The sequence below is a fragment of the Haemorhous mexicanus genome, chromosome 4 (assembly GCF_027477595.1).
Source record: "Haemorhous mexicanus isolate bHaeMex1 chromosome 4, bHaeMex1.pri, whole genome shotgun sequence".
Taxonomy (NCBI): domain Eukaryota; kingdom Metazoa; phylum Chordata; class Aves; order Passeriformes; family Fringillidae; genus Haemorhous; species Haemorhous mexicanus.
This window is the reverse complement of record NC_082344.1, coordinates 54,630,550-54,656,386: the sequence shown is the minus strand read 5'-3', so window position 1 is coordinate 54,656,386 and position 25,837 is coordinate 54,630,550. Positions and strand designations below refer to the sequence as shown.

General features: G+C 37.2%; 1 protein-coding gene across 7 annotated transcripts; it reads right to left on the bottom strand.

Moving 5' to 3' along the window:
- Positions 1-61: 61 nt before the first annotated feature.
- TMEM156 (transmembrane protein 156) lies at positions 62-25,785 on the bottom strand. Of its 7 annotated transcripts, none has more exons than XR_009486271.1 (8): positions 25,659-25,785; positions 21,023-21,304; positions 19,524-19,772; positions 17,686-17,793; positions 14,407-14,514; positions 13,414-13,526; positions 9,079-9,179; positions 62-1,304 (listed from the first exon to the last, which is right to left on the bottom strand). XR_009486271.1 is itself a non-coding variant. In XM_059844995.1 (7 exons), exons 1-6 carry the CDS (start codon positions 25,756-25,758, stop codon positions 9,082-9,084), a joined length of 945 nt encoding a protein of 314 aa, XP_059700978.1. In that variant the 5' UTR covers positions 25,759-25,785; the 3' UTR covers positions 62-2,875; positions 9,079-9,081. The 7 variants fall into 7 exon arrangements, 4 of the variants coding, with proteins under 4 accessions (XP_059700978.1, XP_059700977.1, XP_059700979.1 ...); XR_009486270.1 differs by lacking the exon at positions 13,414-13,526 and adding an exon at positions 2,739-2,875; XR_009486272.1 differs by having other exon boundaries at positions 14,407-14,511.
- Between the last annotated feature and the right edge of the window lie 52 nt (positions 25,786-25,837).

Below are 25,837 nucleotides of genomic sequence, written 5' to 3'. Positions count from 1 at the left end.
TTCTGAGAAGCTTTCTTATTACCACAAACAAACGACAAAAAGGCCCCAAATCAAGGAAGTATTTTTAGTATTTTTCTCTTATTTTTAATAAGATGGTAAAACAAAAAACAATCAAAACAAATGTTTCAGACTTATCCAAAAAAATTCAAATAATCCATATGCCCTCAAATCATTCAGAAGCTAATATTCACGACTATTCCTATTAAATCTGAACTGCTCAGTGTAGACTGGAAAATTCAATTTCAGAAAGCTTCAGGAGGGAAAGGCTGTGTAAATGTAAGGAATGGAGGTAATGAAGTATTTACTGGATGCTAAATTGCTGCCTATCGTGTTTGCAATGGGCAGTTTACAATCTGTTCATCCTGATGGATTTAGCACAAGGGAGCCTGAAGTCCTGGCAATTTCTGTCTCTGCCTGGTAACTGATGGCTAAGCTGTACACACAAATCATTTGTTAGCACCAAAGGAGTTTGGGACCCTGCTCAGCCCAAACTGCTCCACTGCACTCAGAGGAGCAGTAGTAAATGGAAAGTGAGGAAAAGTTCCAAGAGATAATGGGTTGGAATGCTAATGATCCAAGCTAGAACAAAAGATGGAAATGCAATTTCTCAAAAAGTACGAACCCATTTAATGTCTTAATGAATTATCAAAAATCTATAATAACAATTTTGTGATTTGAAGCCAAATTAGTATTTTTCCACATTTTTTTCTTTATCTGCTAAGATATTGCACAAATTATGATGGTCTTCCTGGTTTACTGCAGAAACTAACATGCTTGCTGCAGAATTCTTTCCTTCTGCAATACTATGGCCACCCTTCTCAACAGCCGGAAACTTTATCTTTTAGGCATCTTAGTCATCTAGAACATTAGGTAGGTTGAAAATTGTGCTCATTTCATGAAAGTAGAGGATAATTCCTAGCTTTATACAGACTTCTTATCCTATGGAATATATAAAATAAATTTCTGCCCTGATAAAAAGATGTAATTATCACAAAGATTACTTCATAACTATATAACTAAGTATGAATCCTGAATGAACAGAAAATAGATGTGAAATCTGTACTCTGCTGTCAAAGTGTTTATGCAGCAACACATGCTTGTTCATCATTCATATTTTCTCAATACAAAGTAATTATGATGGAAAAAATGGAACTTGTCAACTAAAATGCATAATTGTCATTCCCCATGAAAAGATGGATAACATAGCCCCCCCCAAGCTGGAAATGGGGATGCTTTCTTCTGTGGTGTATGATGTGTCTTCTTTCATCTAGAAGTGCTGGTATTTCATAGGGTGATACCTGAAACTAAAGAAAATAGTGTCAGGAAAAAAAGAGGAGGGTAAGTCTTCTCTAATTTATCTCAAATGTCATAAATTTTACTTTCACAATAATGAATTCTTTATTACAAAAGAAAACAACATTGTAACTAAAAGGCAGACAAAATAGATGATGCACATCAGATTGGAGCAAAAGACTGAGACTGATACCTGGCAGCTGAGTAGTGGCTCAGGTGCCTGCCCCATGAGCATGTGACACAGGAACTTGAGCAAAGCACACCAGGCCTTGCCCATTTCCAGGGAAGCTGGCAATGGAAGGGTGAGCAGAGCCAGAAACATTCACTACATCCACCTAGCTGAAGTGCTCTTCTGTGCCCAACTGCATTTCCCATTCTCTACTGCTATATGGCAGGACAAATTTGGAAACAATGAAATGAAAGCAGCTTTTTCCACATTCACAAGTGAACTGCTTCTCACTAACCATCAATGACACTTGTGAATTTGGATTGCAGCTCCCAGAGCTCACAGATTCCAATCAAGCTTGTCTTACTTTTTAGGGAACTATAAAATGCTGAGGGAGGAGAAGAGGGAGGTGGAGTGGAAGTGCAGGATTGCTGTGCTTCTAACTTGCACACTGAGTGAAAAAGCAAATATAGCTTGTCACCCATTCTGATACTTCCCATAGCTGCAGGCCTCATTACAACATCTGTCTACATTTTCTTTTACATGGTAGGAACTGGGTTCAGAAGTGTTCCTTGGCTGTGAAATCATACTGGAGGCAGCAGCTGCCAAAGTGAGCTAGCAAATGACAAGTGTAGGCAGGATAGACTGCATCAAAAATTGATGCCAGCTAATGGAGCAGGGGGTTTAAACAGCCTGCACAGTGCCCCTTATAGTCCAGTTCTACCAGCAAGCAGGAGTGCTTCCCTTGGAAACCCTTAGTGTCTCTTTTGGAGAGAAACACAGCCTGGCATGCATTTAGTGCAGGACCCAGTAATTGTGCCAAGTACCCTGGAATGTGCTCAGCAATCTCACTCTGTGAGCTCTTCTGTGCTGAGAGGAGTTGTCATTTTAATGTGCAATTAAGACTAGAATCTCTTACGGAAGCAGAAACAGGAGGAATTACCTATCATGATATTCAAAAAATAAATGCCTAATTGAGTGCATACGGTTCTGAAAACAATTTAAAGCTGCCTGAGGGCAGCTTATAGAATCATAGTTATCAACAGGAATTATGGTGTAAAAAATGAAGTCTTGCAGAAATAGCCAACCCTCAAAGCCAGTAGGTCAGTAGTAGTAGGAACTTCTCCCTTCAGCAGCTTCACACCAGATTTTATGATAACTTTAACAACAGTACTATCACTTCAGAGCACTGAAATTATGATTTTCAGAAAAACTGTCAAAAGGATAATTGGAAGGATCCCAGCAATTTAAAATCACACCTACTGTTCTTCACAAATACCTGCATGAAAGCAGCTTATCTGTAATCTTCCTCTCCCTCCTGAGCTCACTCCTTACATGCCTTTGCTAGAATGTCTTATGAGTTTCACTGTTTTCTCTGCATAATTCCTATCTTCTGTTGTTTGTGTGGGTGCCTTGCTTGAAGACAGATGAGAGAGAGATTCTTTTAAATATGAAAACATTTTTGTAAAGCCACAATCACATAAGGAAAACAGGCAAAGGATATTTTTAGTTGCACTTTGTGTTTGTGTTACTAAGTTCAGCAATGATGGCATTTAAAGACCTCTTCAGGAAGGCAGCAGCAGCATGAGCCAAAGCCCAGGTAATATCCTAGGTATACCTGCACTGAAATTTCCTGGCATTAGACTGGGATATGTACAATCAAATTTCTAATTTCATATGGGAGTGTTTCATTAGAAAACTATGATGGTGATGACAATCTGAATGTTGCTGGATAAGACACAGCCTCTCATACACTTGTTGATCTTTTGTGCCAACCCTTGCACACACAGGGGATTTCATGCCCACATGCTTCTCAGATTGTAAGAGAGGAAAGGAACCCATCAAATTCTTCTATTTTACAATTTTTTTGACAGAGGTTTTCATCTTTTTAGCCATATACCATGTGTTGTCCCTGTCAGTTACCTGTCATCTACCTTATGTTCCAGTTTTATAACGCATTTCACCTGAAGATAAGATTGTGCCTTCAATTCTATATTCACTGGAGACCAACATGTCTTATTTAACTGTGCAGGTACACTGTCGTTCAGAAAGAGCTACAGAGACATGAAACACCTTAGGTGCTCAAGGATTTCAAAGCCCTTTACAAAGACAGATGGCAAAAGGCAGTGGACTAAAAATCATTGGCAGCTGCTGATGTGGAGCTTCCATTAGTTTTATGCAGTCTTTGATGTGTCTACCAGTTTTATTATAAGAATTAATGTGATGCAGGATACCAAGATTCTTTTATCTTGTCCTTGAGGCATTCATTGTCAAAGAGATTGATGCAGTAAATAAAATGTCTGGGTAATAGTGACCAGTTTGTGCGAATTTGATCTAGCAATCTAGCATCAACTCAGAGCGTAACACTGGGCACTTTCAAGGAAAAAAAAGTTCACAACAGTTGGCTTGAAGACACTGAATTTTTCTTTTCTTTCTTTCCTCATAAAATGGCAGCACTTCATCCAAGAACTGTGAGGTCTCTATCTGTCCCTAATTTCCCCAAACAGAACACTGTTCTGTCCCTAACCATTCAAGAAATCTATTAATGCTGCCTTTGATTCAGAGAATACAGCGCTGCTTCCCCTTAAACAGGCAGAGGACAGAGGTACTGCAGGAGAGGGCTCACCGTTTCGCTTCATGCTACACGTGGATTTTATTCTGCCCTAATCACTCTAAGACTGAAGTGCAGCTTTGGTGTGAGAGAGGCCCAGACTCCACATGGCCCCACTCCAGGGAAAGACAGATTGTCACAAGGGCAGGACACAGAAAATCACTCCTTGAGCCAGGCTTCTTTAGCCTCCAAGGGAAAGGTTAGCCAAAACCTTCCCTACTCAACAATAATTTCACAGATAACTATCAGCAAAACCATATCTCTGAATGCTCCAACATACCTTCATCTTACATATGGGTATGGTGATTTGGATCTTACTTGCCCACTTTAATTTCTTACTTCAATTATTCTTTGCCCCCACTGTTTAGGGAATGGCCATTGAATCAAGCACATTCAGAAGTGCTAGACCTCATGGTTTTTCAAGTCAGATATACATCACACAGCATTTTACAGCTGCTGAAAATAACAGTTTATGGAAGTAGAGTTCTTAAAGTACCAGTTGATGCAAGTAAAGCTTTGTTAAAAGCACTATGCAATCTCTCTTTTAGCTGAGGATAAACAGTTCTTTCTTACAACCATGCAAATTAGTAAGGAGGTTTCATTAGGAGAGACAGAAAAGTCATGTCTCCAGAGCCTTATTCTGGTATGCTCTTACCTGAACTGCATTGCCTCTGAATGCAAATATTTGCCCTGAATGCAAATATATGCCCTGAATAAAATGTTCATGCTTCCAATCTAAACAAAATTGGGGTAATTAATGTCCCAGTCTTCTCACAGTGCTAAGGAAATGCACTGACAGCTGTCATATATTGTCCTGGGGTCTGGCCAGGACCGAGTTAATATTTTGCAGTAGCTGTGAGGGGATGAGCCTGGAGCTGTGTGGGCATGGCTAGGAGATTATTCTATACCACCTCAGGTCATTGCCAGGAGCAGGGGTACAGGACTCTTGCTTCCAAGGAGAAGGGTGTTCCTTCCAGTGGGGAGGAAAGTGGTAAGGAAGAGCCAGTCAGTATTGTCCCAGGCTTTCCATGTGAATTGTTTCCTCACCTATGCCTTTTGTTATTGTTTTCTTATCTCATTGCTGTTTCCACTAAATTGTTCATATCTCAAGCCATGATCTTTGCCTTTTGTGCTTCCAGTTGGAGGAGAGGGGAAGAGAGCTGCAGCATGGTCTTAGCAGGACTACTGAATAGGAAAACACCATTCCTAAACCACAACATATGTAAAGAGTGTTTCAACACCTGAGGGATGTGGCTCATTCACTGTTTTCCAGGACAGTTGCTAATATGGCAGTTTAATGAAAGATGGGATAAACAGAGGATTCTTACCTTTGGTACTCAAGTGTAGTTGTACTAGTTACCGTGAAAATACAGAGACACTAAGTGATCTATGCTGAAAAGATTCACCTTTGGCAAAGGCAGGAGTGCAGAAGTTGGCACGTTTTTTATTGGCTGAATTAGCTGTCAGTGCAATAGTGAATAACAAAGCATTTGGGTGCATTTCTGTGTGCACACACAGAACAGATAGAGATAGATAGATAGATAGATAGATAGATAGACCACACAATTGGATCAAGTATATTGATAAATATGGCAACAGATGTACGGTCATATGTTTATCAATATATTTACATTTTATAATCAACAGTATTGCCTTAGATCTAAAGACTTAAAAAATACATTTATAGAAAGAAATGTCTTTTTCTTGTTATAAAAAGAAAAACAGTGGAAAATTGCAATGTGTAATTGATTATTGATATCTCTCTCAATCTACTAGTAAGAGCAATACTTCACTGTTGCAGACTGGAGCAACAAGAAAAGAATAGGCAAATAGATCTCTCCTGACCACTCCCATGGCTAAAACCAATGTTTTTCAGCCTTTCATCTTTCAATGTGTTGTGTTAAGGGCCACTGCTGAGGCCATCAGCAGGTTCTCCAGCTCATTAGCTGTAATGATCGTGATCAGAGTTATCCTTGCTTTTACATTTCCTCCTCCTCCTCACAACTGCTGTTACACCTACCACAGCTGCTGTGTAGGTAGTCTCCTGACAGAGAAATCAAACACTCTGTGCTCTGGTTAATGATTTCTCTGAGTACAGCTCCAGCTGGCTGAAGAGGAGGAAAAGTACAGCTCATCTTGCCTGTCTGATTCAGGGCAGGCATTGAAGTAACTCTTACCAACCAGACAGAAGCCAGGTTTGAGGCAGGGAAGGGCAGATGTTAGCAGTATCCCCAGTGGAGCTCTCTCAGGTTTCTAGCTCTGCCTAGAACCCTTCCTTATTTGAGGCTCTTGTATCAGGGTCTGAAATGCACACTCTTCAGGGGAGCAGCTGTCAGCGGTACAAAGATGATGGGTTTGATTAAGAAGCTCCCTGGTACATACTTCTCATCTCCACCCCATCTCCTGCTTCAGAGAAAAACGCACACTTCATCAAGCTGATGTAGTCTAGAACTGTCTTTGGCAATTCTGGGAATTCGATTCTTTTTGCATTTTCCCAGCCTCAGTACTTAGCTTTCATGTGCAGTACTTGTAACACAGCTTCTCCCCGTTGAGGGAACGGGTCTTTAGCACCATTCTAGAGACTTCACATTCTAGAGACTTCACAGAGACAAACCCAGCACTCGTGCTAAAAGCAGATCACAATTTCCTTCCCCAGCCTCAGTTACCACAAGCTAGCAAGCTTTCCTGGAACTGAGGCACCCACAGACACAAGCAGTAATGACGTGGATCTGACCTTATCAGATGAAGTGAGAAGAAGGGGGTTTTTGCAGGAAGTAAAGCAAAACTAAAGCAGAAAGTGCATTTTATCATTTTCACAGAGTATTTAACTCTGAGAGTATTCCTTTAAGAAATGTATTAAAGAAACATGATGAAAGGCAAGCTCTAGATCTAAGTTTCTGCAGCTAGATTATTTAATAACATTTCCGCAAAATGTCATGTAACATTACAATTTACAATGTATTCAGCATTATTCCCACATATCACATCTGGATTTCACCTCACTGCCAGCTGTCCCTCTGAGAGGAAGATCTGGAAAAGCAAGCCTGCTTCTGTACAGCACTGAACAAGGCTTTTGGGCTTTCTCAAGATGCCTAGTCTTTTTCTTTCAGTCCTTCACACAGAGATTAAGGAAAGGGAATAATTAAGCCCAAAGTGTTCTGGATCTCATATATTGTCTCACAGAGCAACCAAAAATCTGAAAAGCAGTTCCATCTCTTCTTTCTATCCTTTAGTTCCTAACAGTTAAGGTAATAAAAGCAAAAGGTCAGCCCAACAGTAACTCCCACCTCTAGCAACACAAAAGTTAAATTTGTATGGGAATGAGCCATGACTTTGCCCACCTGCTTCTAAAAGATGAGTTTTAGGTGAATGCAAGATCCTGGAAGAAGAACAGAATGAACAAAGCATGCTAATGATCAGCCATAATGCTGTATAAGCGAAGGCACTGAAGACTGGTGGGCTTCTGCTTAGCAGCACATCCTATTTCAACCTTAGAAATGTCTGATTTTTAAGCCAAGAGTAAAAAAAACCAATTAAGTTGGGCAGGTACCTGGCAGACATGGGTATGAGAGAGAGTCGACAGAGACCAGAAAGATAAATGGTGTAGTACTGAAGTGTCTGGGAGGAATCCCTGCAGAAAAGGAGGAAGCTGCCCTGCAGAAAGGCTAATGGGGCCTGGAAAGCACCTGCTCAGTCAGAAACTGAGTCCAAATGGCAAATTGCTGAACTCAGATGATCTGGGAACTGCTCTCAGTTATATCATGGAGTTCCCAAGTCATATCAGCTCTTTTTGTCTCCTGACAGCCTCATTTTTAAAATAGTAACAATAACAACTTCTCATCTTTGTTAAGTCTTCACAAGATCTATGGATGACAATCACTTAAACAGGGGTCAGTATTTTTAATAACTATAATATACTATCCTATAACCCAGCTAGTCTCATTCAAACACCAAAAAATTATCTAGCTCCCTTATTAATTTACTATGGAATTACCTCATCTTCTGTCAGCAAAGCTGTTCAAAATTTTTTATTTAGCTCTGTTCTCAATGTGCAATTTCATCCTCATGGTTCCACATGAAGTACAAAAATCAAACTGCTCTTCAGTACATAAATTTTTTTTAACGCCATAAAAAGATAGCATGACATTATATTGAGTTTCTAATAAAACTCCATCCAATTTAAATAGAAATATAAAATAAGGAACTCCTTAAGCCTTTGATGTAAAAAAACAACCATGCACAATAATATCATGCATGCAAGTAGCCATCACCTGGTCTATGCACTTGAAATATTACACAATAATATCATGCATGCAAGTAGCCATCACCTGGTCTATGCACTTGAAATATTAGTCTGCATTACTTATTCAAGTAGCATCTATTTTTTCTAGACAAGTATTTTCAGGAAGAGATATCTCTTACTGCACATTTCTATGAAGATTTGGTTCCTTACATATGAAATTCCTGAAACAATTACTGCAGCACAGTGACTGCAGAAAGTTAGGAGTTTAGGGAGATTAGTTTTAGTTCTGAACAGAAACCAGTTTCTTGTCATTCCTTCTGACTGGTGTAAGAACAACAGAGCAATCAATTTCTTTTGCTTGAGGAATTTCATAAAGAGGCTATTTATTTCAAATATGGAATTTCTTCAGAGATCATTTGCAAATTGCTCTTTTCCTTTGCCCTTGTAGAAACAAATGTCAGCACAGAGCTAAATCTAGGACACAATATTTTGCACCAGAGAAAAGGTGTGAGAATTTGCACCAAGGTCTGCAGGAACACACAGGGTTTATTAGGCTAACACATCTGATTATAGATCACTTTTGATAGCAGAAGTAAAACTGATTCTCTTTTCATGCCACCTAGCTCTCACAAAACACATTATCCAGTTTTTATCTTATTCACTTGGCTAGAAGAGTAATAATTTATTTTGTTCAGATATCCACACTATTAATTCTAAATATATGAGGCAAACCAGAATAATCAGGGTTGTAAGATGTTTACTTACGTTCTACAGTTGATCCACGTGACAATGGTCTTGTTCAGGAATTACAGGCAGAATCTTTGTGGTCTGTGCAGGAAGTGGTACCTGTTGTTTGCTGGTTTTTACTATTGAAAGTTAAAATAATTTTTATCCATATTATTAACAGCAAATATATCTGCAGAGTGTTGGACTTGCATATGCAAGTTTGAAAAATAATTGAGACCTATCTGAACACAAGACAGAGATGGACAGTACTGAAAGAACTAACCATGTTTGGTATTTAACTTCCTTTTATTACTAGTAGGACTACAATGTGCTGATTCTACATTGATCTGGGAAGCAGCTTCAAGGTAGACAAATAAATTAGTCTGAAATAAATTTGTGAATAAATTGTAGTGAAAATCCAAAAGCATGCAAATTTGAAGTTATGCAAATGTCCCCCAAAATACAAAGCCCTAAATTTGGCCAGTTAAGCAGAAACAATGGAAATTTAGAGTGTGAAATTCCTGGCTCATTTTCACATAAGGGCAGCACAGACTGCCACATGCACATGTGATGTGGCCTCAGCTCATGTGTCATACACACAGGGAGAGCTACTGGGTAACACCCAGTTGTCAACAAAGGTGACAGCATACACCTCAGAAGCAGAAGGGTGATGCCTTTAGCACACAGATCCTGATACAGTATCTCAGTGGAATACTGATAAGGAAATGCAGAGATAGCACTGTCAGGCAAATGCACACAGAGTTGTTTATCCAATGCATTTTTCAAAGAACTGCTGTAGAACACAAAAAATATTTTGAATCCAGGTCCATCTTGTCCCTGACTATCCATTACTTCTGTAAACCTACAAATGGGTTTCCACTGAGCTAACAAGAAGAGGATAAACTGTGCCACTTATATCTAGCTATGTTCATTCTCCACTGACTACATCATTTTGGCTTTTCTCTTTACAAATGCAATTTAAAAGTACAGTTTGGATCTTGGCACTCAAGCAGCTGAATATGAAAAGCAAAGTAAAAAAATAAAAAAGATTTTAAAAAAATAACAATGGATCTTGTTTGACCCTCAGGATGAATGAGATGAATCTGGAGAGAAAGGGAATATAGGCTGATATCTCCGTCAGTGCCTGTGTGTAACAGTGTTCTGCTTGCATGCAAACTGAGCAGAAAAAAGGTTCTTTGTGCATCAGTGCTCTATGGAAAGCATACAGGGGCTACAAAAATCTCCCTGAAGTTACCTGCATCCTATAGATTTAATCCTTCTTTTTATCTGAAAAAAATTTTTAAAAGCTCCGAAGTTGTAATAAGGCTTCACAATTTTCTTGGTTATGTTGCATTTCAGAAATGTTTGAGTCTACGTTAAATATTGAATACTATGAGAAGCTTTGCTTTTGCCAACATAATTCATGTAAGTTGCAGAGGGAAAGATAATTATTCAGCTCTGTCAGGAACTGAGAGGGACCACCAAATAGGTGATGTTTCAGTTAGCCAAGTTTAAACAAATTTTTCTTTCTTGTCTTTGCATCTATTTGCTGCTGTAGAAGATGTGTCTTGCCTGTTCTCTTTGCTAAAAAGAAAACGTATTGCAGAATGCAAGGAGGAGTAAGTCTGAACTCGCTGGGATGTCAGCCCTGACACTGCTGAGCCAGCATTTGCTTCTGTTTCCAACATGTCAACCAACCTCAAGCTATAGCAACACATCAGAGATATGGCAGAATTTCCCCTATTTCCTCTAATCTTGTGGGAAAGGAACTATTATTTTAATAGGATAGCACAGAAAACAATAAAGGAATTCAAACAAGAGGGAATTTGTCTTGTTGTTTTTTCTGAGCAAATTACAGCAGTCAAGCTCACTTGTATTAAATAGTATGGATGTCACAAACCCTAAACAGTCCAGGAAACAACTGCAGGCCAAGAAGCCTGAGGTTTTATTCTCTGAATCCTGGTTGTCACTGTGACCCTGCAATGCTCTTCTTTCAGGATGAGTTATAAAACTACCATCCATCAGAGCTAACTTTGCATTACTGTGAGCCAGACAACTGAGTCAAAGAATCTTGTATTTGTATCCTAAAATGTAATAAACCAAACTGTGACTCCATGAGCCAATGGAATATCACTAAAAATGAATATTGCTGTTTGAGCAATGTAGAACAATATATCATTCTACATTGAACTAAGGATGCCCACACAGACTGCAGAGCACTAACGTGAGGATTTTAACAATATGATTCCCTGTCTGCATTGTCCAGTTCTAGCACAGGAACAAGAACAAGCCTTTTTTTCTAACACATCTTATCTAACACATTCAAAATAGAATCAAAATAAACGAGGAATGTTGTTCTTACTCTAGGAAAATTAAGTCTGAATGGGAGTTTATGGTGATAAGATTCCAGTAATACAAATTCCCACTTAAGTGTAACGCATCTAATTATGTTAATGAATCTTCCAGACCCTACTAGGCAGATTCAACTTAGTTATTAAATGCCCTGATTTATGCAATCTCATTCCTCTGCAGCTTCTTACTTTTTTTTATTTTTTAATAATGTAGCATACAGTTCATGCACACTGGCCTGTTCCCAACAAGTAATTTTGTGCCATGTGCCCAGGATTACCTTTTTTTTAGGCTACAGCTACATGAGAATAACTACACTTAGTAATGGAAGAGATACCAAAGTGGTTTAGGGGAAATTAAGGAGAGGAATAACAGCAGGGTAAGTATAACTTTCTTCCTTTTATCTGCATTGGAAACTGATTTAGGCAGTAAGCTGCAAATGGCAATTCAGCAGTTTCTATCTGAGTTCTTTTAAAACTCTGTGGGGAATACATTCTAGTCCTTCTAATTGCCATTATTAATTTATTAAGCTGTTCTAAAACCTCTTCCACTACTTCTTCAATTTAAGAAAGCTCTTCAAAGAAATTCTTGCAAAGAAATTCTCTAGTGGGAATCTCACTAAAATTCTCTGTAGTAAACACAAAGCAAGGAAGTGGCTTCAATGGATTCTTTTCCATGTGTTATTACTATCAAGTTCTATTTGCTGAAAATGCTCCATGTCTGGAAATACAGATCTGACACTTAAAGAATACTTACTTCTTGCACTAAAAAAAAAGCACCCTCTCTTCTTTTACTTGTCTTGTGGATGCATTTAAGGGAAACTCTTTTTTGTCAGTTCATACCATTCAAGGCACAGTTACTATACATAAATGCAATGGCAGGGCCAGCTCCGAAGTCTAGAAAATGTGCTTTGCCCAACCCATGGTCTAGCACATTCTTTTTTAGCTTTACAGCCCAGACAACATTTAGTCAACATTTATGACCAGAATGTTATTAAGCTCCCCTCTCCTCACTATGTGTGCTTAATCCTTTGCAGTACTGTGAATTTGGAAGGTTGTAAATTTAATCCTTCCCCAGAGAACATTCTGTACATTTTCCCCCCTTTCCTCTGGCTGCTGGACTTATTGACAATGATTCATAGACATAAAGCCACTAACAGTTTCACAAAACTAACATCCATGCTGTAAATTACTTTTCTGTAAGACTACAGTGACATTAGCCAATCATTTACTAAGCCTCCTAAGAATTCACTACCATTCTCAAAGTAGAGACTCTCCTCTTTTTCTTCCCTTATAATTTCTTTACTTCAAATAACCTTTTAGGAGTACTTGTCCATCTTTTTATCTATAAGATGTACTGTCACATCCTCTCAAGTACTCATAACAGTGTTTCCAGGGTGATTGTGTTGTCTTCAGTGCATCTCAATGGTTTCTTTCAAGATTGCAAGCTATGCTCTAATTATAGGGAAAATATTGTCAAGGGCTATCAACAAAGTCATCTGTAGCTATTTATAATCCATTATCATGGTAACAAATCCTAAGCTTAGCTACTGTGGAAAGAATAAACTCTTCATATGGATTTGATTGTATTTTAAATTATGTTGGTATACACTATGAAATTGATTGGATTGACTGAAATTATGGTGTGTGAAACCAAGGAATTTTATTTTAAAATAAACCCCATTATAGCAGTTCATGCTATCTGGATTACATGAATTGATTGTAGTGAGAGGCACTTAAAAGTGAGAATGACAGACCAATAAGGGATTCCTATTCTCTCCAGTAAAATCTAGTAAAATCAGATTTGAATTTCCATAAGACTCCACCATCAAAAATGCCTTGGATATACAACATTAAAGATGCCATTCTGAACATGTGATTAAACAGGTATGATATTAGTGAAGCTACTCAAGACAATAGATGTCAGAAAAGTAATTCCTTTCCTGCAGAATGAAAATAATGAGCTCATAAATATATCTCAGAGGTAGCCAGTGCTTTAAGAGCAAGAAGGATAAATTGTACTCACAGGGGAGTTCAGACAGACAAGAAGCTATTCACTCTTTTCTAGGTAAAATTGAAATGCCATGAAATACTGAGTTGTAGACATAAATTATTGAGTCTCCTCTTACTCCCGAAGAACTAACAAGACAAAAAGCAAAGTACTTAAGTCTTAAGTCATATTTAAAACCATTTTTTTCATTTGCTGGCTTTCTATTTTTCTTGTTTTGAAGGGAGATTAGTTTGCCATTCAGAGCTATTATTCTGTATGTTCATGTTAATCTTTTTAAAGATATAGCTCCCTTCACAAAACCAGAATCCATGAAATTTATTAAAACATTTCACTCTTTGAGCTATGTCAGTAACATTCACAGCAACACCTGGTAATTGGCACTTACACAGATATTTGATGCCAAATCCAGTTTTCTGGAATCCAAACTTTGAGTTTAGCCATGTCATTTAATTTATCTGTGGTAAGCATACTACACTCTCCGAAGACCACAATTTTTTGCCTATCTGAAACTCAAAAATTGCATTTTGTGGGAATTTGACCCTAGAAATAGGTTTTGAAGTGCCAGCAAAACCATTTTTTGAGTCCTGCTGCAGCCATTCATTCCATGCTTTGGTAGCAAATTTTATCAAGAGTCACAAACACATAGAGCATGTGTACATCTCTGTATACTTTTCATACACACACAAAGCACTCAGGTGACAAACCTCAAAACTGGCACACAATATGAACAAAAATTAAAAAGTTCAAAGTCATTAATACAACACACTGGGAAGACTGGGAGAAGCATTCCCACATTATATATATGTCTTCTTATAGTTTTGCTGTCAGATTTATTTCTTTAAAACAAAAAAGTGTCTTCTTAACATAAGCCAGATCAAATTTGTGTAGGACCAAGGTAACTCTGAAACAAACCTGAAGCATCTCTTGACAGGAAAGTCTTAAAAGGTCTTTCTTGACCTCCTCATGCCTCAAGACTTGTTAAATTTTGTTTTACTTTTACATACTTACCAGGAAAAGGATGAATGTTAGTAGCAGATACAGTTCTTCTTGCATGTCTGGAAGTCCTTCTTCTTAGAACAGTAGAAACTGATGTTGCTACTCTTTGTTTATAATCTGCTTTAAACAAAATGTCCTATGTTAGCATCAGCCCTGATTAGAAGGAAAGCTTGTAAGCCCCTTTATTATTAAACTGTAGAACACCTTGGAAAGTGTTCAAAAAATCAGGAAGGTGTTGAAATAAGGTGATGAGGAAAACCAAGGGATAGATGATTTGTATTCTCCTGAATGAAATTTTGTAGAAATTTCATTCAGGTTTGTCCCTTTCAATTTATTCCTTGCCTTTTTCTAAACTGTGTACCTTGAACAAATTTTGGAAGGATATCAAGAAAAGTACATATTTCAGTACAGGTTTGGACTCTCACTGCTGACAGTGGAGTAGCAAGGATGGAGTGTATGGGCAACCTAGGAAGCTGACAGATTCCTTGTTAGTGTGGGGTGTTCATCTTAGAAAGCACGGTCTGAGAACAAGCTCCATACCCCTGACAAAGCTAGAGCTTTGTCTGGGCACCTCTGGCTGTTCCTCAGCACTCAGTTCATAAACTCTCAGTCTTTCCATCCTTCTGCTGCTCTCTGAATGCTGTGCTCTCAGTGGGCTTATTGCAGACAGTTGTGCAGCTGTTGTGGTTAGCCCTGTTCAGCGGTGACTGCAGTCCAGGGCTCAGCCAGCTTCTGGTGACAGGCTCACTCCAATTCTATGTAACAGAATTTATTTTTATCATTTTCCTTTGAGAACACTAAGAAATTCATTAAGTTAAAATTACTTAGGTCATGAATTTTTTTATGACTAGCCAGTGGAGATCTAAAGCACTAAAGCCCCAAGCATACACTGAAACAGTTAATGTCAAAGGAAGCTCTGGAAGTGTTTGTGAGACAAGAGTGGAAAGGAAAAGGCAAAACAATTAATTTCCAGTTTAGGGCCTTCGTCATGGATCAATTGTAACCTCCACCAAGTTTATTTGGATATTTTATTTTATGCAGTCATGAAAATAGCTTAATGATTCAAAGAGTCTCAGAGTCTACCTAGCAGAATATCTTGCAAGGTCACAAGAGGAAATGAGTAATTCCAAATTTCTTAACAGCTTTCAGTGGTGCTCAAAAATGATGAGAAAAAATACTAACTGGAAAAAATACTGAAAAAAAATACTAACTGAATTATGGCTGGAAAAATTCATAACAGCTGGTTTGGAAACATAGCTAATAGTTCTGCTCTATTCCTTGAGCACCACTGAAAATGCAATGCAATGCAATGTGGCATCTTAATATATACACATAAACCTTAAGTTTTATTTTTTATGCACTTGTCTTTTTATCAGTAACATAATGATGTTGGTTATAATGTTATAAATTTAACTCACAAACCCACTTTTCCTCAATTAGCATAAAAAGTATCCTTGAAGCTAGTAAGTTATTAGAAGCCTCAAAAGGGCATCTCTTCCTCCCTGATTGTGTTCACAATGATTCTGAAAACTTGAATTTAATAAAAAAGTGATGTTTAAGAATAAAGGTAATAAATCATTAATCATCACTACTTACTTAGTTCTACATTAAAAATAGAATGTTATGACTCAAAGCATAGAAAATCAGAGACATTTATAAGTAGTTTTCAAATTACAAATAAAAGTCCTCTAAATTAGAGCACTTAATAGCCCATTTATAAAGTCATAATTTACACTTTGTGGGATTTTATATACAGGAAATCTGTCTCAGAAATTGGTTCTAGCAATGGGTAAAATATCATGTATTTTAAGCAACTTAATCTGGTAGGGAGCTCCTTTCATTGAGGTGGGGAGGGTACAAACTTGACATCTCAAGCAATTATTTTGCTTAGTCATTAAAGATATATGCATAAAGTATTTACATTACACATAAAATCACAGAAACATTTTGTGTGTGGGCACTACTCTTCCTTCTGTTCAGTTATGAGTAAAGCTAGACTTGCATTGCTCCTTCATTACAAAATTACATGTGCATACAGTAAGGATGACCAGGGGAATGGATAAGGCTTATTATTTGGTTTACTACCCCTGTGACCAGGGTCTCCTTTCTGCACCTCTGAACTACAGGGGAATGCACACCTGCCTGGCAATAGCAACTAAATTCTGGTTGTCTGGAGGCATTCTGCCTACTCAGGGCTGACACAAGCAGAACGTCTCTGGAAACTGCTGTGAAAAGCACCTGAGAGTTATTCCCTCAGGTAAAAGCTTAAGTAATACTATTTTCACAGTGATGAAAGGTAATGTACTCCTGGTACCACCTACCTCTGACTTGGGAACAGAAACAAGGACCAGCAGCTGACAAGTGGTTAATTTTCAGCACTGTTTTTGTGCAGAGGACTCTATCTTGATTGCTCAAAGGTCTCAAGCTCAGGGTACTCCTACAGTTTTATTATTGTTTTATTCATTGCACATTGTTAGAGAAAATACTGTAAATCTGATTTCTGCCTGTATCCCAAGAGAAGAGCCTGTCATGGCTGAAAGAATATTCTAGAAACAATTGTTTCAATCTCTGAACTAACAGCAAGTTCTCTCATAGCAAAGTTCTAACCACTTGGAATAGTCAATAGTGATGGTTCAGAAATCACAGCAATGTTTTCTTTGCTGAAGTAATAGCAAAGAGATGAAATGTTATCTGGGTTTAATTCAGCTCTTGGCTTAAGAAGGTGCACCTTGGTTGCCCTGCATGGGATTACACCACCAATGAATTTGAATAGCCAGTTTTTAGGACAGACAGATGAGTGTATATCTCCTCATATCCATCCTGTAATTTTTCCTGACTGTGACCTAAATAAATTATCTTCAGGAAGGACCTAAATAAATTATCTTCAGAAATCATCTTCAGGAAGGGCATTTCAATTCACTTATACTGGTCATTGGGATTTCTGCTTAAAACGTTCTACAAAGTTTAACAGTAATTGCTTCATCTGCTGAAATCAGTGCGAAACCAGAAGTTCATACCACTAAGCCACCAATCATCTATCAAAATCCCCACATTTAATTTGCCATCAACAAGCTTGGATTTGCATCTACAATTTTTGCATCCACCAAAGAGGTGAGAGGTAATACTATCAATCATCTGAGTACTTCAGTCAGTCTTTAAGAAGCTTTCACCATTTGACAAAATATCAGTGTCTGAGCTACAGTAATAATCAACAGTTTTGTTATTATAAATTAATATATTCTTACTTGCATAGAAATTTAGATTCATGCAGATTAGCTTTTCGTTACTTACAGTTCCGTTTATTTTCTTGGACTATTTTGTAGATGACGATTAAAACAGTAAATACAAAAACTACTGGAATCATAGTGAGCCAAGTGATCTTCGTCATACACATTGGATCTGTCCATAAAATGTACAAGAGAGAAAATTAAGCACTAAATCACTGGCAGCAGAGAAAAGCAGAACATTCCATCTTGGTAGGTTTATGGATTGTGTCTATCCTCACAGATAAAAACAAAAGATTCTACATATAGAAATTTATCTTATAAAAAAGTGAGGAAATGCCACCAGCAGGAGCCCTCTGGGGAATTCCTTTAAAGCTGCCTTGAGAAAGAATCACATGGGACTGGATACAGGAGGTAGGCTGCTCTTTCAGACAATAACTGCCGCAGAAATGCACCCACATTCCACAGGGATTTAGTTCAATAACTAGTACAAGTCAGGACTGTATACAACAAAAAAATGATGTGGAGAACTTTCCCCTCTGGTTGTTTGAATGGCCGTTCAAATGTCTTTGGCAGCTGCATGTTAATGCGCACTTCAGCACTGTCAAATAAACCAGCTATATTACTATAACTCATAAAAAACCAAATTATAGACTGTAGCCAAACTACTGTTTCCCTTTCCCTGACTTAGAACAGTATAATTAGACTTCAACTCCCCTTGTATCTTCTCCATCAAGAGCTTGTGAGGCAAATGCCAATGACTCCATGGTTCATTCCTCCTAATTTAGAACTAAAAATATATTTTATACAGTAATCTAGGCTCCTTTTAAACAGAGCACTCTACCCCATCTTGTAGTGTCTTGTAATGACTTGATTATCAGCCTTGCTCAGTAAAAGCCCTGAGCACCTCTTTAGCTGTTTTGAAGTAAAGAGAAAGAAAGACATATTGTAAATTTTCATTGCTAATATGAGATTACTGCTACCCAGGTAAATCAGTATTAACAAAGGATGGTTAGCTCATAGTATTGCCACAGGTTAGCAGGGCAAGTTACAAAATATGCTCCTCTCGTGGCTAGACACACCTATTAAAAAATACAAACAAACAAAAACCCAAACCAATCCTAAGCTGCCGTTTCTTCTCTAGGATTTTCCCTGGACTTATTTAACATATATTAATCCAACTCTAAAAAAAAAAAAAATTACAGCAAAGGTACAGCTTAAAATACATTTTCCATGCAAAACCAAGTGAATACAATAATTCAGCAATTTCCAAATGACAAGTGTTTTAGACAGACAGAATGGAAGCCCTGACCATGGTCAGGAAATCAGACAAAAAACTCTTGCAGCACAAAGAGAAATATAAAAAGCTGAAGGTTGTCCTCTGGGAAAACTAAGCTTAGTTCAGCTGAAGATTTATCTTTTGAGCATACTGCAGTGAAGCTATATAGTAGGCTATTGCAGTACAACATTAGAATGGTCAAGCCTCTCTCCTGGTTCTTTTTTCACCTTAGTTAATAGAGATTTTTTAATTTACCTCCAAGACAACAGGGTTATACCATTATCAGGAAAGGGAAAACTGTATTTCCAGGTTTTGTCACATGCAATGTGTGAGTCTGTTGCTGCTAAGCAAGAAACAATGTACAGATCTTTACTTTGCTGTATTTCTTCTCAGGAAAAAAAAAAAAAGGCACAGCTAAACCTTCTTTAAATCACTTTAAAAATCATCAGTTGTCTACTATTGATTGCTTTTTAATAAAGGTTGTTCAAAATTGTACTGTCTTCTTGTGAAATATTTAAATAATTTCAAATGGTTGCAGGAAGCAGACAACTACCTACTTGAAATTTTTTTGCAAGATTATGTTGCTTCTAGTTTGATTTCCATTCTGAATCTCCTTTGTAACTTACATTCCATATAAGACTTCAGTTGCAGTGAAATATTTATACAGCCATTTTGGTCTTCCATCATTGCCAAGAGACAAGAATGATTTAGTTGTTCGTTGGCAGCCTTTTGTCCTCTGACTATAGAATTGTTGATGTGGATTTCCATCAGGTAGTTCGTATTATGCTCCACTTCTTTCTTGGAAACCGTAGTGAAATTGAAATATTTATAAAAATAAGTAACATTTTCTGTTTTCACTTCAAGCGAGCCTTTTGCTTTTGGAAATAAAAAATAAAACAAAACTGTTATACAAGTGGTAGATTAAGAGACAACTCTCAAAAAGTACAGTGAATCTCTGTCTCATTTGCAAAAACATAAATATTTCTACATCACTGACTATGAAAAGGATGGATAAATGTATTCGGTGTAAAGTTACTCTGAATAGATCTAAAGAGCATTGGTTGTCTTATACATTTTCCCTGCAAAGTATAACTCTTTTTTGCTTTACTATCACTTTTTTGTTGTTGTTTTTGTCAGTTGTCAAAGGCAACAGGCAAAAATCAGGCTATGAGAAGGATAGAACCCAGGCAGAAGCCACATGATGATAGAGATTTGATATGCACACACTGTCTATCTGCTATCAGTTGCAGGAAGTCCTTGCTCCGCTTTAAACCACACAATAAGTGAGACTTTTGCTGAGTTTACAAGAAACAGATGAGATATTGTCAAAAGTCTTAGTTGTACAGGTATACCTGAGAACAGAAATTGTCCATATATAAGCCTTTATTTTTCATGCTTGTTAAGACAGCTGTTTTGTAATGAGGAAAATACACGTTTGGAAAATAACTGAATTTCTTATATTCAGGACTTGGCCTATTGCCTCTGTTGCTGACAACATTAGAAAGAGGTATCCTCTTCCCCAAAGATTTCCAGATATTTGTAAAGAAGGAATGGGCTGCTACTGCTCTGAAAAGGTGTGGGTTGCTATCTCTCCTCTGTATTGCTGTGCCATTCCTTAGTCAGTGCTGCTTTCTATAAAACATGTAAGGCCATTTCTGATACTACACAGTTGAGGATAATGTAGACTACAAACATAAAACTTGTTATTTCTTCCATAGCTGCCATCAGAATTGTTACCTACTGAATTAGTTCTTCAGATACAGCCTATCTTCATAATGCCAGCAATCTACGTGTGGAGTTCAATAATGACATTTAAAAGCAAATTCAGCTTGAAAAATTGTCAGAAAGTACAACTCCTTAGAAATAAATTAAGTACTTTAGAGAGTACTTGCTACCAACATGTTTCACTGACAGCCAGGAATGAATGCCACTGAGAATCTGGCACAAAATCAGCATTTTCTAGTCATGCAAAAAAAAAAAAGCTAAAAACCGCCATTGTTCATAGGCTTGCAAAGACCACAGAGAAGAAGAAGCATATAATTTTCTTCTAAGTACCAAATAAAAACTTGTCTTTTATTTTCTAGTTAGCTACTTCAAAATAAAGTATTTCTCTTATCCTACTTACTTTTTTTAACTATTGACCCTGATCCTTGATGATCAACATTCACATATCTCTTGGACTCACACTCTGTTTGTTTAGAGTGGGACTGTCGTTCCCTCCAGGATGACTCGCAAATACATGGAATATTTTGGAAATTGGAATTATTTATAATGACCTTCAGCAAAATAGTCTGGGTTTCTCTTCTTTGTTGCACTGATCTTTTGTAAGAATTGTTAAAAGTACAAAGTGGAAAAGTGGTGTTACTTGATGAACAGGTATCCATGCAGGACACCATTACAGTGTTAGCTGTAAAAGAAAGAGTGGTACATTAGTCAGACAGTCATATAGGACACATGGACAAGTATGTGCTTAGAAGCATCATGTAGTGGATATTCCAACCATCTTGTGATGAAATTCACTTTTTTCTTTTTTCTTGAGAGTTATGACAGGATCTTAAATGCATCATCTGTAAGAGAAAGCAAGCACAGAGTCTTCCCACAACCTAGATGCTGGATTTTATTTGCTGAATTTTATTAAAACTCTTGTAATAGTAATCGGAATTTCTGATGTTATCTAGTCACATTCCTGTTTCAAAGCTGCTCCAATTTGATTGTTCCTCAAAAGAAAAGAAAGCACATTTATGCTTCTTCAAAAGAAGAGAAAACCTGTTTGGAGAGGGAACTCAGCCCAGGAACAGTGCAGTTGCAACACTCCAATGAATTTATGTTGTAAAGTAGCTATAATCAGAATGAAAGCTTTCTTTCCAAATGACATTGAAGCCGCAGAGTGAAAATACACAGAAATTCTGTGAATCCTCCAGCCACACCCTTCACATTCTCTCATATTCAGTCAACAAACATGGATTTTAATTATGACCTTTGGGTTTGGTATTCATGGTCAAATTTCAGTATCAAAGTACTGTAGCTAGAGTACATTACTGCAGTTCTGGCAAGCAGCAAAAACACATAGTTATAAATGAGTGTGATTTGTCTTCCATATTACAGTAGAGCTTTATCATGCAAATTTTTACTTGTGTTAACTTTGAACCACTTTTTCAGCAACTTTGAAGTACTTTCTCAGATACAAAAACTCAAGAATAAAAAAATTTGTGTGACCCTCAACATGAAATATATATTTATGAATAACCACTTCCCAGAGCTGATGCTGCACTAACCTACAGTTTTATAGCTATGTTTCCCATTCTAGTAGTACCCTTGCATCTCTATAAAGGGACAATTTTGTATCTAACTCCCATTACGAGTAACTGGAGCAATGTGATCATAAATCCTTATGTATAGAGAGCAAAATATATCTTTTAGTTGCTTCACTGCTCAGCTGCACTCAGCCACCTGTGCTCACAGAGCAGCAGGTTGACCTCAGAAATGATTCAATAAGGGATTCCAGACAGGATACAGAAATAAAATCCAAACTCCAATGTCAAAGTCAATTATATTCCCTTTACTAAGACTACATCCGAGAGTCACGAACTCCTTATAAAACATAATAAATTGAAAAGTAAAACACACCGGTAACAAAAAGTTCATTTTGATATAAAAAGGAAGAATATCAGACAAAATTTAGGGCTTGATCTTTCCCTGAGGCAAGACAGAGATTTTTCCTTGAAGTGCTTACAATCTGACCCACACAACATGTCATGGAGCAGGCTCCTGAGGTCAAAGTCTTCCACGTGAAAGAGGCATTTTGTGTAGAACTTGTCTGTGAAGATGAGCCAGGAGCAAAAACTGAATGCTTCAGCTCTCATGGCAAGCCATGGCATCTGGGCTACCAGTCTAAAACCACTGTTACAGCTTTCAAGGGCAACTAATCATAATTCCCTAACATATCCTTTTCACCAAGAAATCTGTACATGGACTTGGGAAGCTGCTGACTGCACTGTGACAGACATCTATGTTCAGCACTGCAAACATTTTGAACTTCACAAATGGCCAAACAGATTCCAGAGCTGCCTGTGAGCCACGTTGTAGGTGTGTAAAAGGCCCGTTATCTGAGCGGAAAAGGTGTGAATGTTGTTGAGTTAGGGAGGGTGCTTCCCATCCTCTTGAAAGGTCTCTACTAAGAAAGCTGAAGAAATAACAATCTAGCATAAACAAACTTCTTTTTTCCCACGTCACAGGACTGTGGGCTTTCTAGGGAGGGATAGAGATTGTTGAACACTTGAAGGGCTGCAAGAACACTACACTTTCCCAGTGGATTACATGGCAGCCAGAGAGCCATACCATACTCCTTGCTCCTTACTGCAGGACTCAGAAGCACCCTCCCAAATGTAAACATTACTCGAAATTTGGAAAGGGTTTTGTGAAATCTGAACACAGGCAGCCTGAATAGCAAAAAAGGATTGCTGAGATGAAACCATGCAAAGTAACTCTAGGGAACTGTTTTATCTTCAAAGACCTGCAACCACATGCTTAATGTTAAGAAGTTCTGTGATTATTAAATTCTTCTATAAAACCTCTATTTACAGGGTGGTTTTTCATACAAAATCCAAATCCATTAAAATGGATTAAAATTCACAGGGAAGATCAAAATTTATAAAAAACTTGCTTCCAATTAAGAAAATCGCAAATATTTCACTTTGCATGGGTTTGACTCTCTTTCATTTGATCTGCAGTATTCTGTTTTGAGTGAGAGAAGCAGTGTGTACTGTTGCATTTTTTATCACTTCCTTATGGAAGCTGGAGTTGCCACATAATACTGTAGAGATATAAGACCTACGGTACGAGTTGGGGAATACACAACTGATAGATTAAAGGAGATACACTCCATCAAGTAGCAGGACCCAAGGGATAGGACTGGGATTGAAAGCCTCAGACCCCAAAAGGATAACCTCCTACTCTAAATCAGTGTAATTTAAAGGTTCAATGACTTGTAACCGACAAGTGGGTTGCTTTACAAACAGAAAGGAAACATTTCACTTCGGGTAATGCTGAACTGCATTCTGTTGAAAAAGATTTAAAGGCTTTTTTTCTTTGTTTTTTGCAAATTGATTTCCCCCTAAATTTTTGTTTAAAGATAAATTTTCATTTTTATTCCCTCTCCATAATGAAAGCAAATGCTGTAACTTCCGCTGGGATAAGACATCCAGGAATTAGGAGCTTTCTGCCATTCTTTTAGGAACTCACAGAGGAAGAGCAAGTGATTATATTTCACATCTCAAAGATTTCCAACAGCTCTGTCTGCTGAAGTCTCATGGTGTAACCAGAAATTTGAAACATTTACAAAAAATTCTGTACATTTTAGATTTGTCACAAAATCTGACATAAAAACAGTTTTCAACTGAAGGTTTTTGATGAACTACAGACCCAAAATCCTTAGAGATTCTGAATAAATTGTTCAACATATTTACTTTCTACTGTAATTCAGACATCATTAGACAGTCTGTTACATAGTAATTTAGTTTTTAAAACATCCAAAATGCAGCAATAATTCTATTTTTCCAAATATAAATCTGTGCTGCTCCAACTATAATTCTGTTCCACACATATACTTCACAATCTTATTTTAGACATGCTGTGATTAAGACAGAATTGCAATGATCACACTACTGCAGCCTAAAGCACGGCCAATAAGAGCAATCTAGAAAAATTATCATGGAAAGATGTAATTATTCTTTGATGTTTGACACTAAGGTTAATGTTTTCTTCTGGTAATAGTCCTGTAATTGTTTATTTGGATAATCTGTGCTACAAATACTTTGTTTACTTCTGCATAGAGTTAAAACATTAGTTATTTCAACATCTCAAACTGAATTCAACATCTCAAACTCAGCATCTTAAACTGAATTATAAAGGTTATGATATTCAAAACTTATGACAGCTTACAAAGTTTGTTCATTTATAAACTATAAAAATCTATACATTATATTCTAATTACTGATATGTCCATTCTTTATGGTTAATGAAAAGATAAATAAATAAATTAATCTGGATATTTTGATACTAAATTATTTCAGAAAATTATATGCTTCATAAAGAAATTATGATGCCTGAGAAGACACTCTTTGTCAAAGGGATGCTTTTTATTATAATACTTATTTATTCAAAAGCTTTCTTAGGAATGGATGTGACAAACCTATTTTAATTTACTCATGCAGTTTGTACACATGCATAGTTTGCATTTATCCTAAATTCAGTATCAGCCTCTAGGATCACAAAGAAGTATTTGGCATTTATGCTACAAAATTTGCTTTACTCAGTTACATCCATTCTGTTCTCCTTTTTGTCAGGTTACCACTGCATACCTCTGCCACAGACAGCACCTAATTGCCAGATTGTAATTGTACAAAGTTTTACAGCATTTAAGTATAAAAACTTCCAAAAAGTTGTTTTTGAAGACATGAGCACCTGCTATAAAAGAACATTAGCATTTTCACTACTTTCTTCATAATGAAGGCCATAAAAACACATGAATGGAAATAGTTACCAAAAATTTTGCAGTGTATGTAAATGAATTACAAACTCATTTCAAATTACCACATATAATTAACTCTGTTGATAAAAAATCTAACAAAAAGAGTCTATATCCTTTGCAAACTCCACATGTGTGCAGCATCCTAACCATTGCTTTTAGGAAAGCATGTGCCAACTTTTTAATTGCAGACTTCAAAAGAAATAAAAGGTTATTTCAAAAGCTGATCACTCACCTTCATGGATTTTGAAAAATTCAGGTAAACACAAAATCAACACGATAATTATTCCTAGTCCTAATCTGAAGACTACTGGTTTTCTCAAAAGCAAGCACATGTCACCAAAGCACTCCCATCTAGCATAGTGATGGCAACTTCCTTCCTGGTTTAGCTTTTAACTTAGTGCAGACATTATG